Source organism: Clytia hemisphaerica, unplaced genomic scaffold (genome assembly GCF_902728285.1).
Source record: "Clytia hemisphaerica strain Z4C2 unplaced genomic scaffold, Clytia hemisphaerica genome assembly, whole genome shotgun sequence".
Taxonomy (NCBI): Eukaryota; Metazoa; Cnidaria; class Hydrozoa; order Leptothecata; family Clytiidae; genus Clytia; species Clytia hemisphaerica.
In genome coordinates, this window is record NW_027103512.1 from 1143180 (window position 1) to 1164184 (window position 21005).

Genomic DNA, 21005 nt, shown 5'->3' on the forward strand with positions numbered 1-21005 from the left:
ATCGCAAAGTTATAGTTTAACTGTATTTGCACTTAGTTTGACTTAGTTTGGACAACATTGCAAGGACTTCATACTGTACATAACTGTATTTAACTCATCTTGGTCTTAGCCTCCTTGTCTGTCGCTGTTGGAATAAATCTAGGCAGTATTGAATATTCGTTGAAGCTCAGGGTCCAAGTTAACATCATTAGTTTATATCATTATTATCTCTTTTCATTTCAGAAAAACAAAAATTTATGAAAAAAACAAGTGTAAAAATTAAAATGTAAATTGCCCGTTAATTAGATATTTACTAGACGATGGAAAAATAAATTCAAACTGAGAAGGTTGGAGTTTGAATAAAAAAGATGAAGCTGGTTCAACCACCACACACATCCAAATACGATGTAAGTCATTGTTTTCCTAGAGGTATAATAAGGTTATATTTGATATTCGGAAAGACAAATCCAATAAAACGACAAATCCGAAACCAATATTGTAAGGGTATGTAAGTAGCTCAATTTCAACTCTTGTTGCTGGACTGACTCATGTACCAAGAAGAAAACAGGATCACCTGCGACACAGGTCCACCGAAGTGGTCATCAGCAGTAATATTTTTCTTTCATAACATAATTTTTTTTCTATCCATCCTTAGGTTAGGGGTACAGACACTTTATCCAGCATCGCATTGAGGTTTGATACAACACCATCAGAGTTATCCAGGTTGAACCATCTCGCAAGTTCACTCCTTTTTCCTGGTCAGGTGAGAATCGAAATCTCTCTTTCTTGTCTGGAGTAATTTTGGAGACTCTTTGTCCAGGGAGCACGAAATTGAAACTTTTTTGTGAGTCACTGGCTGACTCGGCTACCTGCTACCTGTTAGCCACACAAAAAAATCTTTTTGGAACAATTTTTAATTTGGCGAATATTTAGGTGATTTAAGAAGAAAAGTCGCAGAAGAAAATTTTCTGAACGCAAAAATTTCTGACATTAAAATATGCTGGTTAATCATGTTAATCAAGTTTATCAAGTTTTACTTTTAATTTTTATTTGAGGTTGACAAAACACTTTCTCCCTAGAATTTGCTGCAAGCAAGAATGTATCGAGCAAATTGACTTGATACTTTTTGTAAAAGTTGGATCTAGTTGTCAGATTTGGGGTTCGCATCACTACAATGGTCTGAAAAACAGTGTAGTATTTTGTACTTAGGAATAACTTTGCTTTATTTCAACCTATTGTATTTGATGTGTTGCGTGTCTAACAAATTTGGCGTTTTTAATTTGCTCCAAAACCCATCATCACTTTTCTTTTACTTTTCTAATCTCAGTCTGTTGGTGGCCATAAAAGGGTACTTTTTCTTGTGTTTTTCCACTAAAAAGGCTGTTTTTACTAAAATTTTAGTGATTTAAGGAGGGGCAGCGTCCGATGACCAGGCGTTAAAAGGGCATGAAAAATGACCTGTCTATTCTTTCACTTTATTTCAACCTCAACAATATAAACACACGGTTTAAAGTAATTTATTGTCTTTTGTTCGGTTTGTTTATACTGTGTTTGATCTTTCGTGAATGCTCAATATGTGTCTTGAAGGAGTGGAGTGTGCCAATTTATGTCATGCTTAGCTTTGAAGTTTTGGGGGTGGATTGTAGTAAATTCCTCATTAGGGTATCGATTTTGATTATCAGAATATCGAAAACGAAAAATTAATTTCGTATCTACAAGAACTTTTCTCTACTTTTGAAGACGTTGCAGTGTTGCATTGTCAGTTGATTTTTGACGTTGCTTTTTGAAAGTGTGCGATTTCATTTGCACAAACTGTTCATGTGAAAAAAGGGAATTCTTGATGTCTGTAGAGATTCTCTGGTTCTGAGCAAAACCTCCAATTCATTCGGATATATATTTTCCAAAGTCGAGATACACAAGCTACAAGTTTGTAATTTTTATTTTGGTATATTGGTTATGAGAAATCAAAAGAATTGAGATATCATAGGTTCCACTGAGGGAAGAAAATGGATGGAAAGGGAGCACCAGATTCGCCACGGCTTCATTACGAAACTCACGAACAAGACGTTTTCTTGAATATATTTCAAGAGACGGAATTTCGTCCGCGGCGTAACACGGCGTTGTCGAGTCCGTCGAAGCTCCGGTACAAAAGACTGCGGTACAAGGAAAATGAATATGCGGTATTACCGCTTTATCACAAAGAAGAAGAGATTTTTTATCGATTGTCTAGCTGTTTCAAGGTGTTTGTATTTTACTCGTATTTCCAACCATTGCCAAGTAAATTTTGGCTGAGGCGTGGCTATTTTTTATATTTCCAGTTTGAGTAAAGAAAACGATTTAGTTTAATTTCTTATGCAAAGTTTCATGCCATCCAGAGGATGGCAATCTTCAGTGAAAATGTCATGATTTTCAAATTTTGAATACGATTTATGCTTCCTTAATCCATTTATTGAACCACTCGTTGAGTTGAAAGGGATTTCAATGAACATTTTCGTAGACCTTTCCAAACTTTGAGGCACAAAAGGCATTGGCCAAAATTGATACCCTTGTTTTAATAAAATTGTTACTATGAAAATCAGCATTTTTCACCGTCCTCAATTTTGAGTTGAAATCGCTTCAGTCAATTTGTCGTCCTCAAAAGTGCAAATACATAAACGTGCTACTACTTGTGATATGGTTCTGAATAAGGTGTAAGATTTGGTTAGCTAAACAAAACAGTAGAGACTATCAGCAAGTTTGTTTCCAAACAAAACAGTTTTAAAGAAAATTCAAAACAGTTGTTCTCTCAAAACCAAACAATAAACTATAGAACAAATATTTCTCTACATTGCCTATCAGACCATCAGTTATAGTTATACTGAGAATGAGCTGCTGCAATTTTAGGGAGCTATCTTTTTTTTAAAGCAGCTGTTTTTTTTAACGAGTCCACATTATTACACAGTAAGCTAGATGAAGGTTTTATGACGATATGAGGTTCTTGATTATTCGGACTTGATTTATAATGAGATTCGCATGCAACAGAAAATTCGGATAATATATATCAAATATCACTTTTGATAGTTTTATAATGCCTTGCTATTGTTATGTTTCGAGATTCGTTCAACAAACTATGAAAGGCTGTTTTAAGGTAGTTTTTGACTTTCGAAAAAATCTTTTTTTCATTATATCGAATTGCAAAGTTTTCCTGGGTTTGATTTTTTTGAGGTTTTTTTCTCCACTGCTTTAGGAATTTCAATCCTTTTCGGGTCAGTAGAATTTCATTAAACAATCATTTGATCTCAAGTCTTCTAATGGAAGGTGAACACATTCTTAAGATGTGAAGATCTTTTGAAGTTAGGTCCCTGTATTGGCCATTTCTTCTTATACCTTTTTAGAAATACTTTGTTATAATATTCGGGTTGTTTGTGATATGGCATTAGCTTAAAAATATCCAAAAACTCTGCTACAGCTTTTAATAGACTGCCCATTACAAGGGAATTAATTTTGGTGAGAAGCAAATAACCTAAAAAGTTTATAATTTCGGTGAATTCATATTTTTGTGCGGTGCAGGATTTACCATACTGTATGTATTCTTGATATCCATGACGTAATCTTTTACACGGAAACACCCGAAAAACACCGGGCGCTCACCATCAGTTTTGGATTTAAAGAATGAAACTGACGTGGCAAACGCCCGGTGTTTTCCTGTGTTTCCGTATAAATACATCATGAATATCAAGAATTATTTAATCCGGGGGTTGTTTATGACAGACCGATGTTTCTTGTCTATCAGAAATATAAAGTAATCAAACAATAATTTTTTTTCGCATTTTAGACATTGTTCGTACCTGAGAATGTCGGCACATCACCGCCCACCGAAGAACACAAAATCCCTTTCCCCGCCCAACAACAACAACAACAACAAAACACAACCCAAGACACATCAAGAAGTCACAGTCCGATCAAATCAACAAGTCCTATTAAAACGAAAAGTCAATCTTTTTCACACTCTCCCTTGCATTCACCAACCAAAGTGACGTCACCAAGACATAATGTATGTTTTGTTCTTGTGCATGATTCTCCAATGCATTGAGAGTTGAGTCTCTCTCTCTCTAATTTGATCTCTATAATAATATAACGGATCCAAGAGTTTTCTTTAAATTGGAGAAAAATTTGAATCACAGAGAATATCTGACCCTGCCTTCCACAGCTAAGAGCAGCAGCTTTTTAGTTCTAATTACAGTGAGATTCGAAATATAGGAAGTAGACTGGTCTCCTTTCACATACCAATTTTGTTTCGTTTGCCAAGAATCTTTCAAAATTAACGCAAGTGAAAAAAGTACAAACATGTACTTATACAATTTGGGACGTTTCGTGTCAGTTTGTTTGGAAATTTTTTTAAATCAGCCGTCAAAATTGGCGGCTATAGGAGTGGTGTTTCCTTTATATATTCCTCTGAAAAAGAAGCTTTTGAAGATCTCAACTGAGTATAACCGAAAGCATTTGTGAGATTGTGATTTCATGGTGCTTAAATAGTTGCCTAGCAAAAAAATATGAAACCGATGTACACGATAGTGAATTCTCTTTAACTCGAACCTCTATAACTCGAATGTCTCTTTAACCCGAACAAGTTTTATGGTCCTTTTAGTTAACAATGCCTTATAAATCTTACTCCATAACCCAAAATTTCCTTAACTTGAACAAATTTGTGTTTCCCATGCGTATTCTAGTTATGAAGAGTTCATTGTATTAATTACCCCCTCTCCCACTTCATCTCTTTAGACTGTATTAGTGAACGATGACTACCATTTGGAACGTTTACTTCTACGAGAAGATAGCGAAGAAGAAATCTCCAAACGATTCTTGAGGATCAAATCGCGCTATATTACTGACGGACAGGTAAGAAGTAGCTAAGTTAATCTAATAATGAAAACCAGTATTCTCCTCTAAAGCTTTGTTGTGTATGTTCAAATAGATGAGGTTAAACCGTGCCTTACCCACTTAAGGCTGGTCTTCTCTTGCGTGTGCTGCGATCGCACTTTTTCGAGCAAAGCATCCATGCTATTGGTAAAAAGAAAAATGAAAAATTTCCATTCGCGCGATCTGACGTAACGGTTAAAAAAAGTTGAAATGTGCGTTACTTTTTTTCCGAGCGCGCGATACATTTTTATGACGTAAGACTTTTTTTCCAAGCAAAAAGGCTAAAAGGCAAAGCAAGCTAAAAGGTGAGATCGCAGCGCGCGCAAGTGGAGACCGCCCTTTACGAGCACATAAAGAATTATTTCAATTACAAATTAAAGATGTAGTGTATAACGTTCTTTTATCCCAAGTGGATTTCCGTCTCAGTGAAATACCGATAACAGGTTTTTTCGTTTCAAAATTCAAAATAATGGAATGAATCTCGGCTCGTTTGTTATGTGGAGTCAATTTTCTGTCTCAGACAAGTTGAAGATGGAAATCACATTCTATTATTTTTCTCCATAGGGTGTTGTTTCGGGTGTTCTTTTGGTAACGCCCCAAACCATCATGTTTAATCCTAGTGTATCTGACCATCTTGTCATGGATCGTGGCCGTGATGCATACTTGGTCAAACTTCCCTTGAAAGCCATTTCAAATGTTATAGTTTTCGAAGAAATTGCTGCCATGGTTACTGATGACCTATCCAGACAGTAGTATGCTTTTCTTATTTATGTGCTGTATTGTGCACGGAGCTTTTATCCTCCTGAAAACTCTCTTTTGTGATATTCAGATGGCTCTGCATTATATTGAAAGTAATTTTTAAAAGTGCCAAATTTATTATGACCTGAAATTACTTCTATTTTCAGCATTCCAAACTACGAACAATACCGTCCCGTTTCGCCTCCCCGCCCTGGCATGATCGTTTGTCGGGACACGGGTGAAGAATTCGCAATAAAAGAAAACAGCCCTTCTTCGCCCTCGTCCCGCCCTTCAAGTTTCAAAGACGCTACATTGTTGCAGTTAGCTCAACAACAGCTTGAACAAGCTCGGGGTTCGGAACAAGATTCTGATTCATCGCCTATAGACCCTAAGAATTCGAGTAGTAGCCTAACACATGATAACGGACAGTGTAGTACAAGTACAGACCAAGGTCTAGGGTCTATGGATAGTTCCAATTTAACGGACACTTTGGTTAATACGAATAGCATTGGAGAGGCGTCATCTTCAACTGGAACCGTAATTGACAGCCGAGAAGATTCTTCTCTAGGGAATACAGACTCAAGTGCAGCAAATACAAACGATAACTCGCGAAATTTGACCACAGCACCTGTGATAAACCATGATGAATTTGGTGACTTTCAGTCATCCAGTACACCGAAACACGCTCCGTTTACAACAGCTAATAAAAATGACAACAAAAAAGACTTGAATTTAAATCTGAATCCTCAAACGACAGAATGTAACAGTAGAGACTCTGCAAAGCCTACTTTTTCATCAAACGAAAGCGAAAGTGAAAATACACGCTCGTGTCTAGCCTCTGAGGTCTCACCTCAAGCCTATGATCATAGTAAAGATAGTGGTATTTCTGATATGACTCAAAGCCACTCAACGGTGGAGAGTAACGATCTTCAACACCGTTCACCGGAGAGACAAGACAGTCGGACTTCTCTTAGTGACGAGGCAAGAAAATGGTTAGGGAAACATTCGATATCCCAAGGTATTGCATTCTTTGTTCATTGTTTTATATTTCCCCTCATTGTTTTATACAGACGAGTTTCAATATCTTCTTTCTCTAGATTGCTCCATACATAGTAGAGCTTTTTATGTGAAACATTTTTTTATGTCACAACCTTCTTCTAGGCTGATCATCGGCAGACTAACCGTTTTAGAAAAAAAATTACAATAAACAGTCTTTCAGTTTTTCGTTATCTGACCTCATTACGTCAGTCGACAGATTTGTCAGTGCTCGTGAGAATGTTTTCTGAAAATTCTAAATTTGAAACCTCCAATTAAAAAAAAAGAAAAAGAATTCTTCAAAATTCTCAAGCAAAGTTAATTTTTAATGACACTTCTTTGACACGTGTTATTACTACATTAACCAAGTTGCCGTCTTTTCTTGAAAAATTTTGACCTAAGTCCACAAAAGCATTGCTTTCAATTGCTTGTTTACTCGGTCTCCTGGAGAATTGATTCAATTGGTCGAAAAGAAGGAAGGATTCCGAAAGACAACGGTCTATCATTATTCATCAATTATTCAGAATTGGTTGATCCGTCTATTGATTCATTTTACCGACTTATTCAATTCAATTTGATTTGAAATGAAATTCGCACGCGGCTATAATAATTGTGACTTTGAATTGCAATTGAAAACATTTAGAGTGAAACCTGCTTCGCAATTGAGCCGCATCTAAGCACCAGATTAAGAAAGAACAGGTCTTTTCTCGACAGTGGTCATTAAAACTAAAGGGACGCTACACTTCTGTTATTCTTGAGGTCACTCTTTATGGATAAACTCTTAGTTAGTTCAGTAGGCTAATTAAGTTTTTTACTGGTCTTAATACCGAGTTTATGTATGTGTGTTTTTCTGCGACAGAGACGGTAAGGTTCTAATTTTTATAGATCTTGACCAACTGGGGACGACCGTAAATCAGCACTTTTACCGTCCTCGATTTTGCGGGTCAAAACTGTGGGTTATTCCAAATCGCTTCAGTCACTTTACCGTCGTCCTCAAAAGCGCAAATACATAAACTCGCTAATGTAGCATGGATGGAGAACTCAAAAGATTCACTAAAAATTTTGGTCTTTACTCGGTGATGCGCTGGCAAAAACTTAGGCGATTGGAGTATCGTTCTGCTAAATAGGAAGTGATATTTCCCTGTCTCTGATTCTCTTCTTATAGCTAAAAGTATTATTTCGTGTATTTTTAGATGGTTCCATGTCACCAGATATAGAGCCACGCCCTGCCGAGGAATTTCAAGACCCTCTCATTTACATCTCAATCAAAGTCAGCAAAAGGTACTGGTGCCCAACCCTCCAGAAACATAACGCCATCATGGGTGTCCCGCCCAATCGTGATCAGAAGAGAAGACAACATTGGTTCGCTATTCCAAGAGAAAAGTAAGTCGTCTTGAATTTTTCCATACTTGATATTCGAGGTGATTTTTACTCCAGAATTTTATTTTTTGACGATAAATAGCCTTATGCTCGTGCTCTAACGAGTTTCTTCTCAACGAAGTTAAGGTCTGCGAGTTAGAGTTCCGATCCCGTGCGTAGAAGGATTACGTCATCAAGTATTCGGGAGACAACACTGGTTTGCTGTTCTTCAAAAAAGTAATCGATTGCGTCATTAGTTATAAGCGATGTAGTAGTTTTTTTTTAATTTACCTTAAATGGGAAAAGCTTAGACGGGGAAAAGTAACCAAATAGGCAGAGCAAGTGACGAAGTCTTCCCGACTGAATTTCCCACTCTAAGTTATTTTGGGACGTGAAACTCTCCTGGTCTTCTGTTTGTTAGAACAATCAAACAGAATTTTGCGCTTCAGTTCGTGAATTGAATTGACTTTCGCTTAATAATATACATGAAATATAATATGGGGTGGATTATCTGGGCTTGCCACGCGAAATCATTATTTAAAAAGTTTTCTTTCTTGAACAGTAATTTAATACTTTCCCTTCCCTTACAATGTTTACATTAAAATTCTTTGTCGACAAAAAAATTCATCAGATGGTAGCAACTAAATTTCTCAAACAACCTTTTTTTATGTTTGGTAGATAATATTAAAATTAAACAGAAGAGTTTTTTACAGTTTTTAGAAAAGAAATTGAAAACTTTTCTGAACTTTTACATATTAAGTCAATAATGTATTTGGACAGCTTGATACATCATAAATAAAAACATCCGCGTTATGAATTTCCATTTTGAACTATTTGCATCGAGAAAGGTCTTGTATTCATGTACAAAAAGCTCAGCCAATCAGAGTCCAGTATCCAATTTGAACCATCACAGCTGTATCAGCCATTATACACTGTCACCCATAGCAACCGAATTGTTGTCAGAGAGTATAAGAAGTCCTCGACTTGGTGGTGGTATGGGCATCGTTTATTGAACACATGCCTTGAAAAAGGGTTCGTTTTTATTGTCTATAGTATTTTGTATTGTGAAGAAACAGGGATTTCAGTCCAACTACGATTGTTGGGTGGCCGAGCAGTTTTATGCATTTTATGCCATTATTAGGACTGATAAGTACTAATGCCTACTGCATCTAGGCAGATTGAATTATGATGGCTAAGATACTAGTCAGCAAATTACTGTGTTTTGTGTTTTGGCAGTAGGATCTATCTTATGGTCAGATTTTGTTGTAAAAACAAAACGAACCCAATGATGCAGTAACCTTCTTTGCTAATACATGCCCTGCTTTGCTCCCTGCATTGCATATCCGATTGAAATCAAAAATATTCAGAGAATTTTATATTGTTTCATTGTCATTGTTTTGAGAGATGACCAATATTTTGTCTGTCCAGTTGTTTTGAGAGATAACCAATATTTTGTCCGTCCAGTTGTTTTGAAGATGACCAATATTTTGTCTGTCCAATTGGGGATTTTCTTGGAAAATGTTTTGCGTACATCGAAGCACAACAAAAGGTAACAGAACATCAAGTGACCGAATTATGAAGTAAAAATTCCATCCTGCAAATTTCTCTATAATTAGATTAGATTAAATCCCGATTAGTTCTAATCGCGTTGTTGGAGCTTTTCGATTTTATTGCTGACTCCTTGACAAGGAATTGAAATTTTTCTTAAATGTTTTCTTGCAACTAACGCTCTGGTCATGTGGAAGATTTTGGAACGCATCAAAAAAAAAATCTTACAAAATCCAACAAAATGATTAAATTCTAAACTACTTTCGCTCACATGTTTACTCTCTCAAGATTTTTGTTGATCCATTTTTTTCAAGAGTTTGTGTAATCACAAAAAGTCTAAAGTCAATTTCATTCATAGTAATGCTATCTATCTTCCATCGTGTTTGTTTTGTTCTAACGTTATATAAATCATCATAGTTTTATATCTTCATATGTTAGGCTGCCATATGGAAGAAGTTTGAGTTTTTTCTATAGTCAGGCTCAAAATATTTAGGTAGCGAGGATCACGCTCAATGATTATATTATTACTTTTGATGAAGCCAGGTGTAAATCCTCCATCATATGTTTAATAAGGTTACGAGAGCCGTACTCTCGAAAAATCGATGTCCATTCGAGCTCATCGCCATTAAGAGAAGACAAAAAATCTTAAGAAGTCAAGCATCAGTCTGAGTCTTAATTGCACATCAGAGCTTAGAAATGATAATAGTCAGAATCGAGCAAAGACAGAAGAAAGGTCTGCTGGTGTTTGAAGAAATCGTTTAGTTTTACAGTTGACTCTCTCTAATTCGATCTTCAAGGGGGGCAAGAATTTCCTTCGAATTAGAGAAAGATCTGAATTACAGCAATTATTTTATACTGCCTTCCAGCTAAGGGGACTGATATTTCAGTTCGAATTATAGAAAGATTCGAATAGTAGAGATTCGAATTAGAGAGAGAGTTGACTGTAATATTTTACTTTCGATCAAGTTTTTTTGCTGTTCTTTGAAAAAGGATATTTCAATAGCTCATAAACCTTTACAACAGTATCCGTACTTAGTTCGAGTTTTCAAAAATATTGGTGATCGCTTTATATCCAGGAAATTTAAGATTCAAAAATAATTATACCCAGGAAACTAAAAAGTGCAAAGGATTTCAGAACCCTTTGAATCTAACAGTAAAGATTTGCTTGAAGTTTCTAAAAAGTAACCTAGCACAAGACAAATTTTTCTATGTATAAGGAACTCTGCGAATTCGTGTTGACATAGTGATCAAAGGGAATAAGAAATTATGCAATCTCGGGCATACTGTGTCTTGTGATGTCAAACATGATTCGATCCCACTGTGCAAAAAATGTTTATTACAAATTCTCACCGATTCCTTCTTAAAAACGATTCGTGAATTTGGTTGATATAGTAGAGTTGATGTTTTGAGTTGAAAATGTTAAATCTTAACTATGCTTCATCGCAGTGTACGCTCTTTTGTAATGAGCGGTTAATATATTATGGGGGGCAGTCCACCAACGGGCTTGGTTAGAGTTTAGATCGGAAACTTTGACGGATATTTACTGGGTGTCCGTTATTTTTTCTTTTCATGGAATGGGCGAAATCTCCAAATGTAGGGTTTGTAACGTATGGCAATATTGAGATAGATCACTAGAAAATGTAGCCATCCAGGCTACTTTAGGCCCAAGCTACACAGGCAACTTAAGACGTGTTATATAAGATGATTTAAAAAAGTTTATTTTGACTGAAGAAAGTAAAAAATGAAAAGTAGACCAAAAAGATTGAATCGGGTTATTTAATAACGTGAGTACGATATTTCAAAATTATACAATTACAAAACTAGACTGTTCAAGTTTTTTGCAGAATGAGAAAGTTTTGATGACGTTGAATGTTTTGCTTTTCTAGTGTATCATCTTGTTGTCTTATAAACGAAACTTTTGACTTGTGAAACCCTTTTTCGTTTCCATTAAAACGAAAGTATACGAGATATTATTGATACTTGAAGCTGATCGACCACCTCCTCGGTCGCAACGTGTCGAAACAATATTTCAATTTTGATTTTTAATGGTTGTCGATTGGAGTTTGTCGAAGGCATTTTGATGGCTTTGGACTACAAAGTTTTGAGTGCGGCGAAGGCTTAATGAGATTTTTTACGGAGAAGAAATTGTGTACGGCTTTATCGACTTGCGTTTTCGTCGTTATTGCTTCTCGGCTAGTTTATTCCCTCTATGAACGTAATAATGTGATTTCATGATTATGAATGACCTTGTTTGCCGTTTTTAAATTGAATTTGAGGGACACCCGACTGTTTTGTTACTAAGAAGTTGAGATGACTCATAAGCTTACGTATTCGATATCCCCCATTCGGTTTTGATTAGACAAGCGTGATCTAATTTGATAAACTTTATTGCGGATGGCTCCCTTTAGCCTTTAGAACTTTTCTAATCCTGTTCTTCCTGTGTTACTTGAGGATGGATACATTATCTCTTTCTTTGTTATCAGAAGTTTTTTTTTGGTTTTTCTAGGATTTGTAATTTTTTGAAAGTTTAGTACTCTACTTTTGTACTCTATCTCACGTTTATCGCTTCGTAATAATAAATTTTGAAATTAGCCGTAGATACTGGGTCTGTGTACAGACAAGTTTAGACGCCGCAAATCTCAAATCTAAGAAAAGCATGTTTTGATTTCAAAGTCTTATAAACAAACTCCTGTGTATGTGAGCATTAATCATCCTTTGTCTGGACTGCGGTCGAACAACGATGCTGTTTAAAATGAGATTATTCTTCTCCAAATTCATGATGACTCTAAAGGCTGTCAGGGCTAGAAATATCACCAAAAGGTTTGCTTTTTGCTGCCGGATCGCCATGTTTTTTATCCGTTTTATCCATCAAAATGAGTAGTTTTTAGCTTTGTTTTACATTACAAATCAAGTCATATAAGATTCTCTACTCATTACCAAGCAACAGCGATGATGAAGTCATCGCTTAACAACGATGATAATGTTATCACGTGATAACAAAATTTGCCAAGGAAGCAATAAATCTGTCTGATGTGGCGTGAGATGAGTTTTTCTTGATAAATGAGATTTAGAAAGTAGCTACTTATTTCGTATTTTATACTAGTAGTATTCATTCTATGATTACTGGTTCAGTTAGTTCTTTTTTGTGTCAAGATATTAATATGCTTGTTCGGATAGAATCTTTTTAGTTATCGTGGTTTGGTTTGTTCTGTTTTAGGCATAGCTTGCCTACAGTATTTACAAACTGGGCTGTGGTTTCCCCATTTAAAATATGTTTTTCGTTTAAGTTATTAGTTTTGTCTCTCTAGTACTAAGCAATGGGAAAGAGAAAGCTGAAAACCCCGGCGCCTGAAAACAGGGATTCCCGCTTCCTCCCAATGTTCCGTTTAGCTCATGGATAAGTGGACCTGCTGACCGTGGACCCCGTGAAAACAATCAGTAGACTGTCTAAAAGTTTTATATTTCTGGGCTATCCACCGTAAAATATCGACTCTATCGATCGTCTATCTAAATTTCAATGAGTGAACAAAAAAGTAAAATCAACACAGTTTGTTTACGATATTTCGTTCTATTTTCAGAACTTCATCAGGTAATCTAAATTTCAATGAGTGGGGTTTCGCCCCAATAATTATCAAGAAGTGTTTGAATACAGCCTTCATGTTAAAGGATTTTTTGCACACTGTATACACCACGTTCATTTTCTCTCAGTCAGTAATGTTCACGAAATACTACACTCACAAAGAAAATAACATACTGAACAAAATAAAACCAAAACTTCATCAAAACCTTTTTTTGAAATCGAATGATGGATGAAGCGAAGCGATTACGGAAAAGGTAGAAATAGGATTTCCTTCGTTGTTTCGACGTTCATCTAACGTCCAGACCAGCTTGAGGGTTTGTTCTAAGTACTTCAATCCCCAACCAAAGTTTCCTTCAAGATGTATACTATCAATCCATTTATCTAGGGAGAACCATTATCGTTAACAGAAATAAATGTTTAATACTGAATGCTTTTCTGTTATTTCTCGACTTGTTTTTGTTTTTTTGTTTTGAGAACTGTATGAAGAGTAGTGTTTGTTGTCTCACAGCCCGGTGAAACTTTTTTCCTCATTGGGGATAAAAATTCCTAGAAATTCTATTTTTCAAAGGTTAAAAAATCCAGTGGGGATGGTTTTGGTGTGCAATTTTTAAACATTTGATTTCGAGTGGGGGTGAAATATAAGTCAATTTCCCAGTAAGGCAAAAATTGTAGGGTATTTTCCTACGAGGGACTAAATTTTTGCCAGATTTTCCAGTGGGGCTGGGGTCCCAACGGGTCTGTGACACAGGGGTATGATAACGATTAAAACCAATAACGACAATCCTCCAGAATCGAAAAACTATGGCGTGCTCTTAAAAATGCACCCATATTTCTGCATTTCACTCTCACTAATTCAAACCCAAGGGAAATATAAGGTGTTCGAATTTAAGAATATTGGAAAATATTTGATGAGGGTTCCTCCTTTGACAGTTAGTTCAAATCATAACATGATTCGATTTCATGATATTCATGACGTAATGTTTTCTACGGAAAGACAATACAATTAATACAACTTTTGTCTAGTTTTAATTTGCCACTACTGGCTAAAACCGGGGTATTTGCGTAGAAAACATTACGTCATGAATATCATGAATAATAAAAATTTGAATTATTTCACTGTAATGAAATCAACCAACTCTTTCGTACATTTTATACAATTAACTCTTTTCAATTTTGTATTCACAGGGTGGACCAGTTCTATGGGTTCGTAGTACATTGGCTTCCCGAACTGTATTCTGGGATATCAACGCCCTCATCGGATGGAGGAAACAATGACTTGGACGAGGTACAGAAAATGATTTTTGAATCTAATCTTATCGCAGCCACTAAAGGAGATCTTCATATTTTGGACATACCGTCTTATACGCTGAAAATATTTCAAAGAGTGATCCTCAAAGGGATAATCAGATGGTTAGAGATATATTGCCTGAACAAACCCTATGTGGTTTTGAGTAAGACCTCCAAGTATGTTTGGGTAACTATTTTCCAAAGAAATATCACAATTTGAAATCTCTGAAAATGGGTTCTCACACGGTTCTTACGTTGAAATTCTATTGTCTTCTTACTAAAAGCCAAAAACTTGTAATTTAAATATCTCGACTTTGGAAAATATTCAGGTAAAAATATTTTGAGGTTTTGCTCAGGACAATAGAAAGATTACACATGCCAAATATCTCAAACCATCTGATTATGCCTTTAAATTGTTTCATCGTAATGATATCTACTGTAAATACTAGGTGGCGTTCTATAACCTTCCATTTAAATTTTCAGGCTAATTGAATTTTATACTTACTGGTAAATCTACTTTATCGGAGCTTTTACTTGCAAATCTTTCCAATAAAAAGTACTGTCATTTCAGATTAATTTTCACAAGCACCAGACTAACAATTATAACTGTCCGTCTCTTCTCAGTGAGTTTGTGTAAAATCGATGATGGGGGATGTCTTTTTGTGTATTTTGTAGAAAATCCAGTGTATATGAGCTTAATATGCCTTATTTTTTTACAGGGGTTGAATATTGTTGAAGACACGTTTGCTGATTCACCAGCCACCAGTTTTGGTTGGGAGGTAAGTCCGCCATTTTTGTTTGTTCCTTTTTGTTAGTTATAGTGAAATTCAAAGAAGACTTTTTCAAAGAAAATTTTTTTTCCAAAGATATTTGAAGATGAATATTTTTTTTGAATTAGATGGTTATTTCTTAGTTAGCTATTTTTATTCGGCGTGATAAGAGTGCCAAATTCGGTTTGATGGCGCGATGGGGGTACAAAAAATCGGTTTGATGGCGCGATGAGGGTGCAATATAATAACATATTATCCGAACCAAAGGATTGTGTTTATAAGGTTATGAAGAGTAATAAAAATTTTCACTATTTCCCTATTCATTCGAGATATTCATTTGAAAGAGTTGTTTTTTCTTGTGAATATTTAATATTAAGTTTTAGCAGATAGAGTAGCACGAACAGTCTTCTGACGTGTAGTGTCAAGTGTTTTCATAAAAAGAGACATGTATAAGACGAAGAAAATGCGAGAGATTCGTTAACTTGTTTCAAGCTCTAAAAGCGAGAGATTCGTTAACTTGTTTCAAGCTCTAAAAGCGAGAGATTCGTTAACTTGTTTCAAGCTCTAAAAGCGAGAGATTCGTTAACTTGTTTCAAGCTCTAAAAGCGAGAGATTCGTTAACTTGTTTCAAGCTCTAAAAGCGAGAGATTCGTTAACTTGTTTCAAGCTCTACGGAATACCGACGGACAAAACGACGCGAACGACGCGGATCGTAGATCTCATCAGCACATCAACCCAGTCTATTTTCCATACTTTTAAAAACAATTTTCTATTTTCAGCCGGTTATCCCGGGGAAAAGCAACGCCAAGCCGCGAAAAAAGCCGCGAGTGAAAACTTAAACGGGATATGTAGTGAAACTTCTTGTTTCTAATGAAATGACCTGTATATTTCTTAATGTTATTTCTTAATTAGAGATAATTGCTCCGTAACCAACCTTTATCCAGTCTGTCGATAAAGACTTAATTAAATTACCATGAGGATGACATGCGTCATTCTCAGACACAGTATATGAGAAATAGAAACTGATCTTACTGAAGTTTAGCCACACGTTTTTTTCTTATGAGAACAAACTATATAAGAACATAAGGCTTCGATTACCAAATTGTTAAGAGCATTTTAAGGCTTTGTAGACCCTAAAAGACTCAATTTTTTTGGAAAATTGACAAAAATACTTAAAAGATGGTGAAGATAAAAACATGTTAAGAACAATTTTAGGCTTGAAACTCAAAAAGTTAAGAACATCCAAAGGCTTCAAAAATTTTGAATGTTCTTATAAAAAAAACACGTACTTAGTTTACACTAAAGTCTGAAATGAATTCAAATCTTGTTTTCATTGTTTTTCACTCTTGTAGTTTTATTTGTATATGGTAGTAGCGGGCTTGATTCCTGTAATGGGGGTTTTGTGTTCGAATCCCTTACAAATTAGCCTGGGGGCCACTTAAAGCTTTTCTGGACAACGTTGATAAAAATTCGTTGTGATATGACCTTAATTATTGGCTTTGCATGAACTCGCAGTAATTCCATACCACTAGATCCAGTTTTTTGAAAACGGAAGTGAAACAATGCCAAGATGTTGGAATCTTCTAGTCTACCTTAAGGGAAGAAATTTTCGCGAGAAGAAATTTTCGCGGAATTTAATTTCGCGAATCAGAGTTTCAAAATGGCAAATTTCGCGGAATTTAATTTCGCGAACGAGCCGATTTCAAAAGTTTCACGGAATTTAATTTCGCGATTAAGAAGAAGTTATCAACTTAAATTAACTTTTAACCATCACGGAGTTATTTATATTTGTTTATATTTGATAAGAAATACACGTTATAATGCTTAAAAATCAATTGTGTCCATATTTTTTGGTAATACCTGGTCAAAAACAACAAAATAAAAGAAGAAGAAAAAAAATCGAATTTCGCGGAATTTAATTTCGCGATTTAACAATTTTGGTGTGTTTCGCGGAATTTAATTTCGCGAATTACACCCAAATTCGCGAAATTAAATTCCGCGAAAATTTCTTCCGCGAAAATTTCTTCTCGCGAAAATTTCTTCCCTTAAGGTACTTCACTTTACTCAGCCCCATAAAAATTATCAGAAAGCAAAGTTCAATTAGAATCGTTAGTATCGTAGAGAGTGAATTCGAAGCTTAAAATGAAATCGTTTAAAAAAGAGTGTCAACTAATCGTAACCTCAGATTTTCATAACTTCAAATGCTGAAATCATCGTTATTTTGCAACTATCTTGTTACCATAGAAACTAAACACAGAAGATGCAGAGAGTATGAAGAAACTACGTGTGGACAGCATCCAATCATCTTCCAGTAAGCTTTCATTGAGGAGTTTGGATGACGAACCTGAAACGTCAGCTGAATCACAACTCCTCACCAAAGACCAACTCAAATATGTAAGAAGTTTTTCCTTATCAGGCAAGAATGTCGATTGGGGGGGGGGGGTGGCGAAAGTTTGAAAGGATAAGAAATTTTCCCCGACTAATTAAAAACTTCCACGTTATTTTCCCGATAAAGTATGACGTTCTTATGTTACAAGCCTAGCATTGACGTCAATTTCTAGGAGGCTAAAAATATTTAATAAAAGAAGACATCCCATTGCAGTCAAAATGATCAAAGTCCGAAACTTTAGAACGCAATGAGATGATGTAACTATTTGAATCTAGCCTTTGACAAAATTCCAACATGTTTGGTACTCTTTTTGTCTAATAGAGCTGTCTAATTGAGGGCAAAAGGTCTATAAATAATCATTAGTCGATTGAATTCTCCTCTCTTCTTCCGCAGCTCGTTCGATCCTTGCCCTCAATCACTGTGGGCCACATGATGGAACTCGTTTATAGTACGTCTGTCCATGGTATCTCACTGAAGACGTTGTACCGTAATTTCGAAGATTTCGACACGACAGCACTCATTGTTGTACGTGATGAAAATCACAGGGTATGTTCGTTTTATAGTATAATAAGGGGCTGGGTTCGAGTTTACTAGGTTGAAAATATGTTTATACAGTTGGCGTTTTCTAATTCGAACACGCTCTCTAATTCGAACACGCACAAGGAACACAAATTTGTTCGAGTTATGAGAATTTCAAGATGTGTAGAGGCATCGTTAACTGAAGAGACCATGAAACTTTTTCGAGTTAAGGAGAGCTATTTTCGAGCTATAGAGGTTCGAGTTAAAGGGACCCCATTGTACGTATTGGTGCATCGGTGTCTTTTGACCCTAATAAAGTTACCCCTGATAATAAAATTTCATCGAGTCATCTGGTTAATCGAGTCCTGATTCATCGAGCTAGTTACGTTACCTCTAACAGCTAGAGGGTGTCTTCTACAACTAGCACCCTTTTGAAATTGAAAGCGGTTGTACTTCAAATGCAGTATCCGTCACACTGTCTTTTACTAACTGTTTGACCTTATAAACGAAATAAAAAAAATTACTTTAAATACTGTAGCTTTATACATCTTACTTTTCCCAATTTCAGGCGTTTGGCGCTTTTCTTTCACACCCTCCAGCCATCAGTGAGAGTTTCTATGGCACTGGAGAATGTTTGCTTTTCTCTTTCATCACCGAAAAGAAAGTCAAGGTAGGCTATATGTTTTGTTTTCTTATGAAATTATAAGAGTATTTTAAATATTTTTAGGTCAGTTGAATCCTCTTTCTGAGCTCAATGAATGGTAGAGTTAATATTTTTGCGTGGAAAAGCCTAATAAGCTTTAGAGTTTGAGAAGGTTCTTTGATAGTTTCCACCGAGTCCAAGGCAAGCTGGTTCGCTTAAAAAACTTTTCGTAAATCACGTCACGAGCAACGCTCACCTCGTTTTCAAAGTGTTGCTATGATTATTAATTCCCGGAGGAGTCCACAAGAAGGAAATCTATTTGTAAAAATAACATTTAAAGACACGAGGGACGTAATCAACTTGGTAATGGTTTCAAAACGAGGCATTCCTCAAAATGATTTATGAGAACAGGCTCAAGTTTCTAAAAGCCTTTGTTGTTCTCAAACTTAAATCTGAGTTATCATGAAAATAATTAATTTCAAACTTCATTCTCATTTTTTTCTCGCCTTTTCAGACGTACAAATGGTCAGGCGAAAACAGTTTCTTCATCAAAGGCTCCAAGACAAGTTTGACTGTTGGTGGTGGACTGTGAGTTATTCTCATTTCTAAATATTATATATTCTTTCCAATTGTCTTGTTCGTTAGGTTAAGAAGTTAAGAATACGTATCACAAACTCCCACAACACTTAGAGTTTGTTTTGTATACTGTAGTGGAAAAAAGGTTTTTTTTACAGTCGTATATCATTTTTTCGGACATACTGTATGCACCACTGGTCTCTAACTACTTGACTGGATTGAGCTTCCCATACAAAAGGAAGTGTGTCCAGTTAAAGAGCTGACTAGACAGTAGACATTAAATGTTTTGAAATACGAACGCTCGAAAAACAACATGGCGTACTAAGTAGTCGGCCATGAAACTGGACATACTTCCACGGGAAAGCCTATCTACAATCAGTGCCATAATATATTGGCACTTTTGGCTAATTTACCATTTTTCGAAAATTGAAGTTCGAGCGAGAATGTCAATTTTTAGGCCTTCAACTTGATTTCATCGATTCTTTCGATATGGGAGGGATTTATTGGTTTCAAGGCTATTTAAGTCTAGCGTTAAAACTCAGAGTTAAGACTCTACCCTTCGAACCTTCTTTAGAGCACTTACAAATCGATTGTGGTTTCAAAACACCCCGGTGAATTTCCCTTTTGCGCCAAGTATTTTGTCACTGATTGTAGTATGTAAAGTATTATATCTGTGGTACGTACTCACTCACTAAACGCATCTTCACATTCTAACTTTCTTCACTTTCAGAGGTGTATTGGGCTTATGGTTGGATGAAGATCTCTACCATGGTCGCACGCACGCTTGCAGTACTTTTAATAACGAACTGTTGTCTGAAAACGAAGATTTCATTTGCACCGGTCTGGAGGCGTGGGCGTTTGTATGAAAAGGCTTGGCGTTTATGAAGATTTTTGATTGGTGCATGGAAGGAATGGTGCTCAAGCTTTTACCTCTGCAGAAGTAATCGATCTGTACTAGAGATAGAATAGGAGCCAGTGCTTCATCGACTATTGACATCAGTTCGAACCTAACCGACTTGGAGTTGTTCAACAAAATATCAGTATACAATGGTGAGATCAGTTAAGAGCATGGATACTTAGATTTCAAAGGTTTGTTGACCTGTCAACAGTGGCTCGAAAACATTAAAGAACTGTTTTAATCTTACGTAGATCGTTGCTTCAATCAATTTTGAATCAGTATCGAATGGAGTTTATTATACAATAATGGAAACCTACACTTTAATCTATCATTGAGTATGGCGATTTTAAATTCACCTCTGAAATATCGACCTTTTTGTACGTTTGTTGGCAACAACCAAATACTCTCATAGGAGAATTCTTATCCTGCTGTTGTCAATAAGGAACTCTACCATCGTAGTGTAGAAACAATGAATTATTTTTTGAATTTTTATATATATAAATGAAGTTAATATCATCATTTAGAATTTAATATATCGTAAAATAACATAACAGACAAATGGGAATTGATCCCTCAATTTTTTTGTATTGTAATTTAAGAGTAGTGAATTACCATCCTCGTTCCCTGCATATTATTGGCTTTTTAATGCTTACTGAAAACGCCAGATAATACGCAACGCAAGGAACGAGGTTGGTATTCACAGATATGGTCCCACAATCAACTGGATGCTAGTAAAAAGACCTTCAGCATTATCCAGATGATATTGGGCGAACTTTTACAGTGTT

General features: G+C 35.8%; 1 protein-coding gene across 3 annotated transcripts; it reads left to right on the forward strand.

Moving 5' to 3' along the window:
- The first annotated feature begins 220 nt into the window (after positions 1–220).
- On the forward strand, positions 221–20797 carry LOC136799274 (oxidation resistance protein 1-like). Of its 3 annotated transcripts, XM_067055969.1 has the most exons (14): positions 221–386; positions 635–742; positions 3794–4012; positions 4741–4857; positions 5443–5630; positions 5784–6634; positions 7845–8034; positions 14324–14423; positions 15145–15204; positions 17440–17589; positions 17978–18130; positions 18672–18773; positions 19261–19334; positions 20053–20797. In XM_067055969.1, the coding sequence occupies exons 1-14, from the start codon at positions 348–350 to the stop codon at positions 20186–20188; spliced, it is 2487 nt and encodes an 828-aa protein (XP_066912070.1). In that variant the 5' UTR covers positions 221–347; the 3' UTR covers positions 20189–20797. The 3 variants fall into 3 exon arrangements, with proteins under 3 accessions (XP_066912070.1, XP_066912069.1, XP_066912071.1); XM_067055968.1 differs by lacking the exons at positions 221–386; positions 635–742 and adding an exon at positions 1620–2219; XM_067055970.1 differs by lacking the exons at positions 221–386; positions 635–742 and adding an exon at positions 2913–3106.
- The last annotated feature ends 208 nt before the right edge of the window (positions 20798–21005 follow it).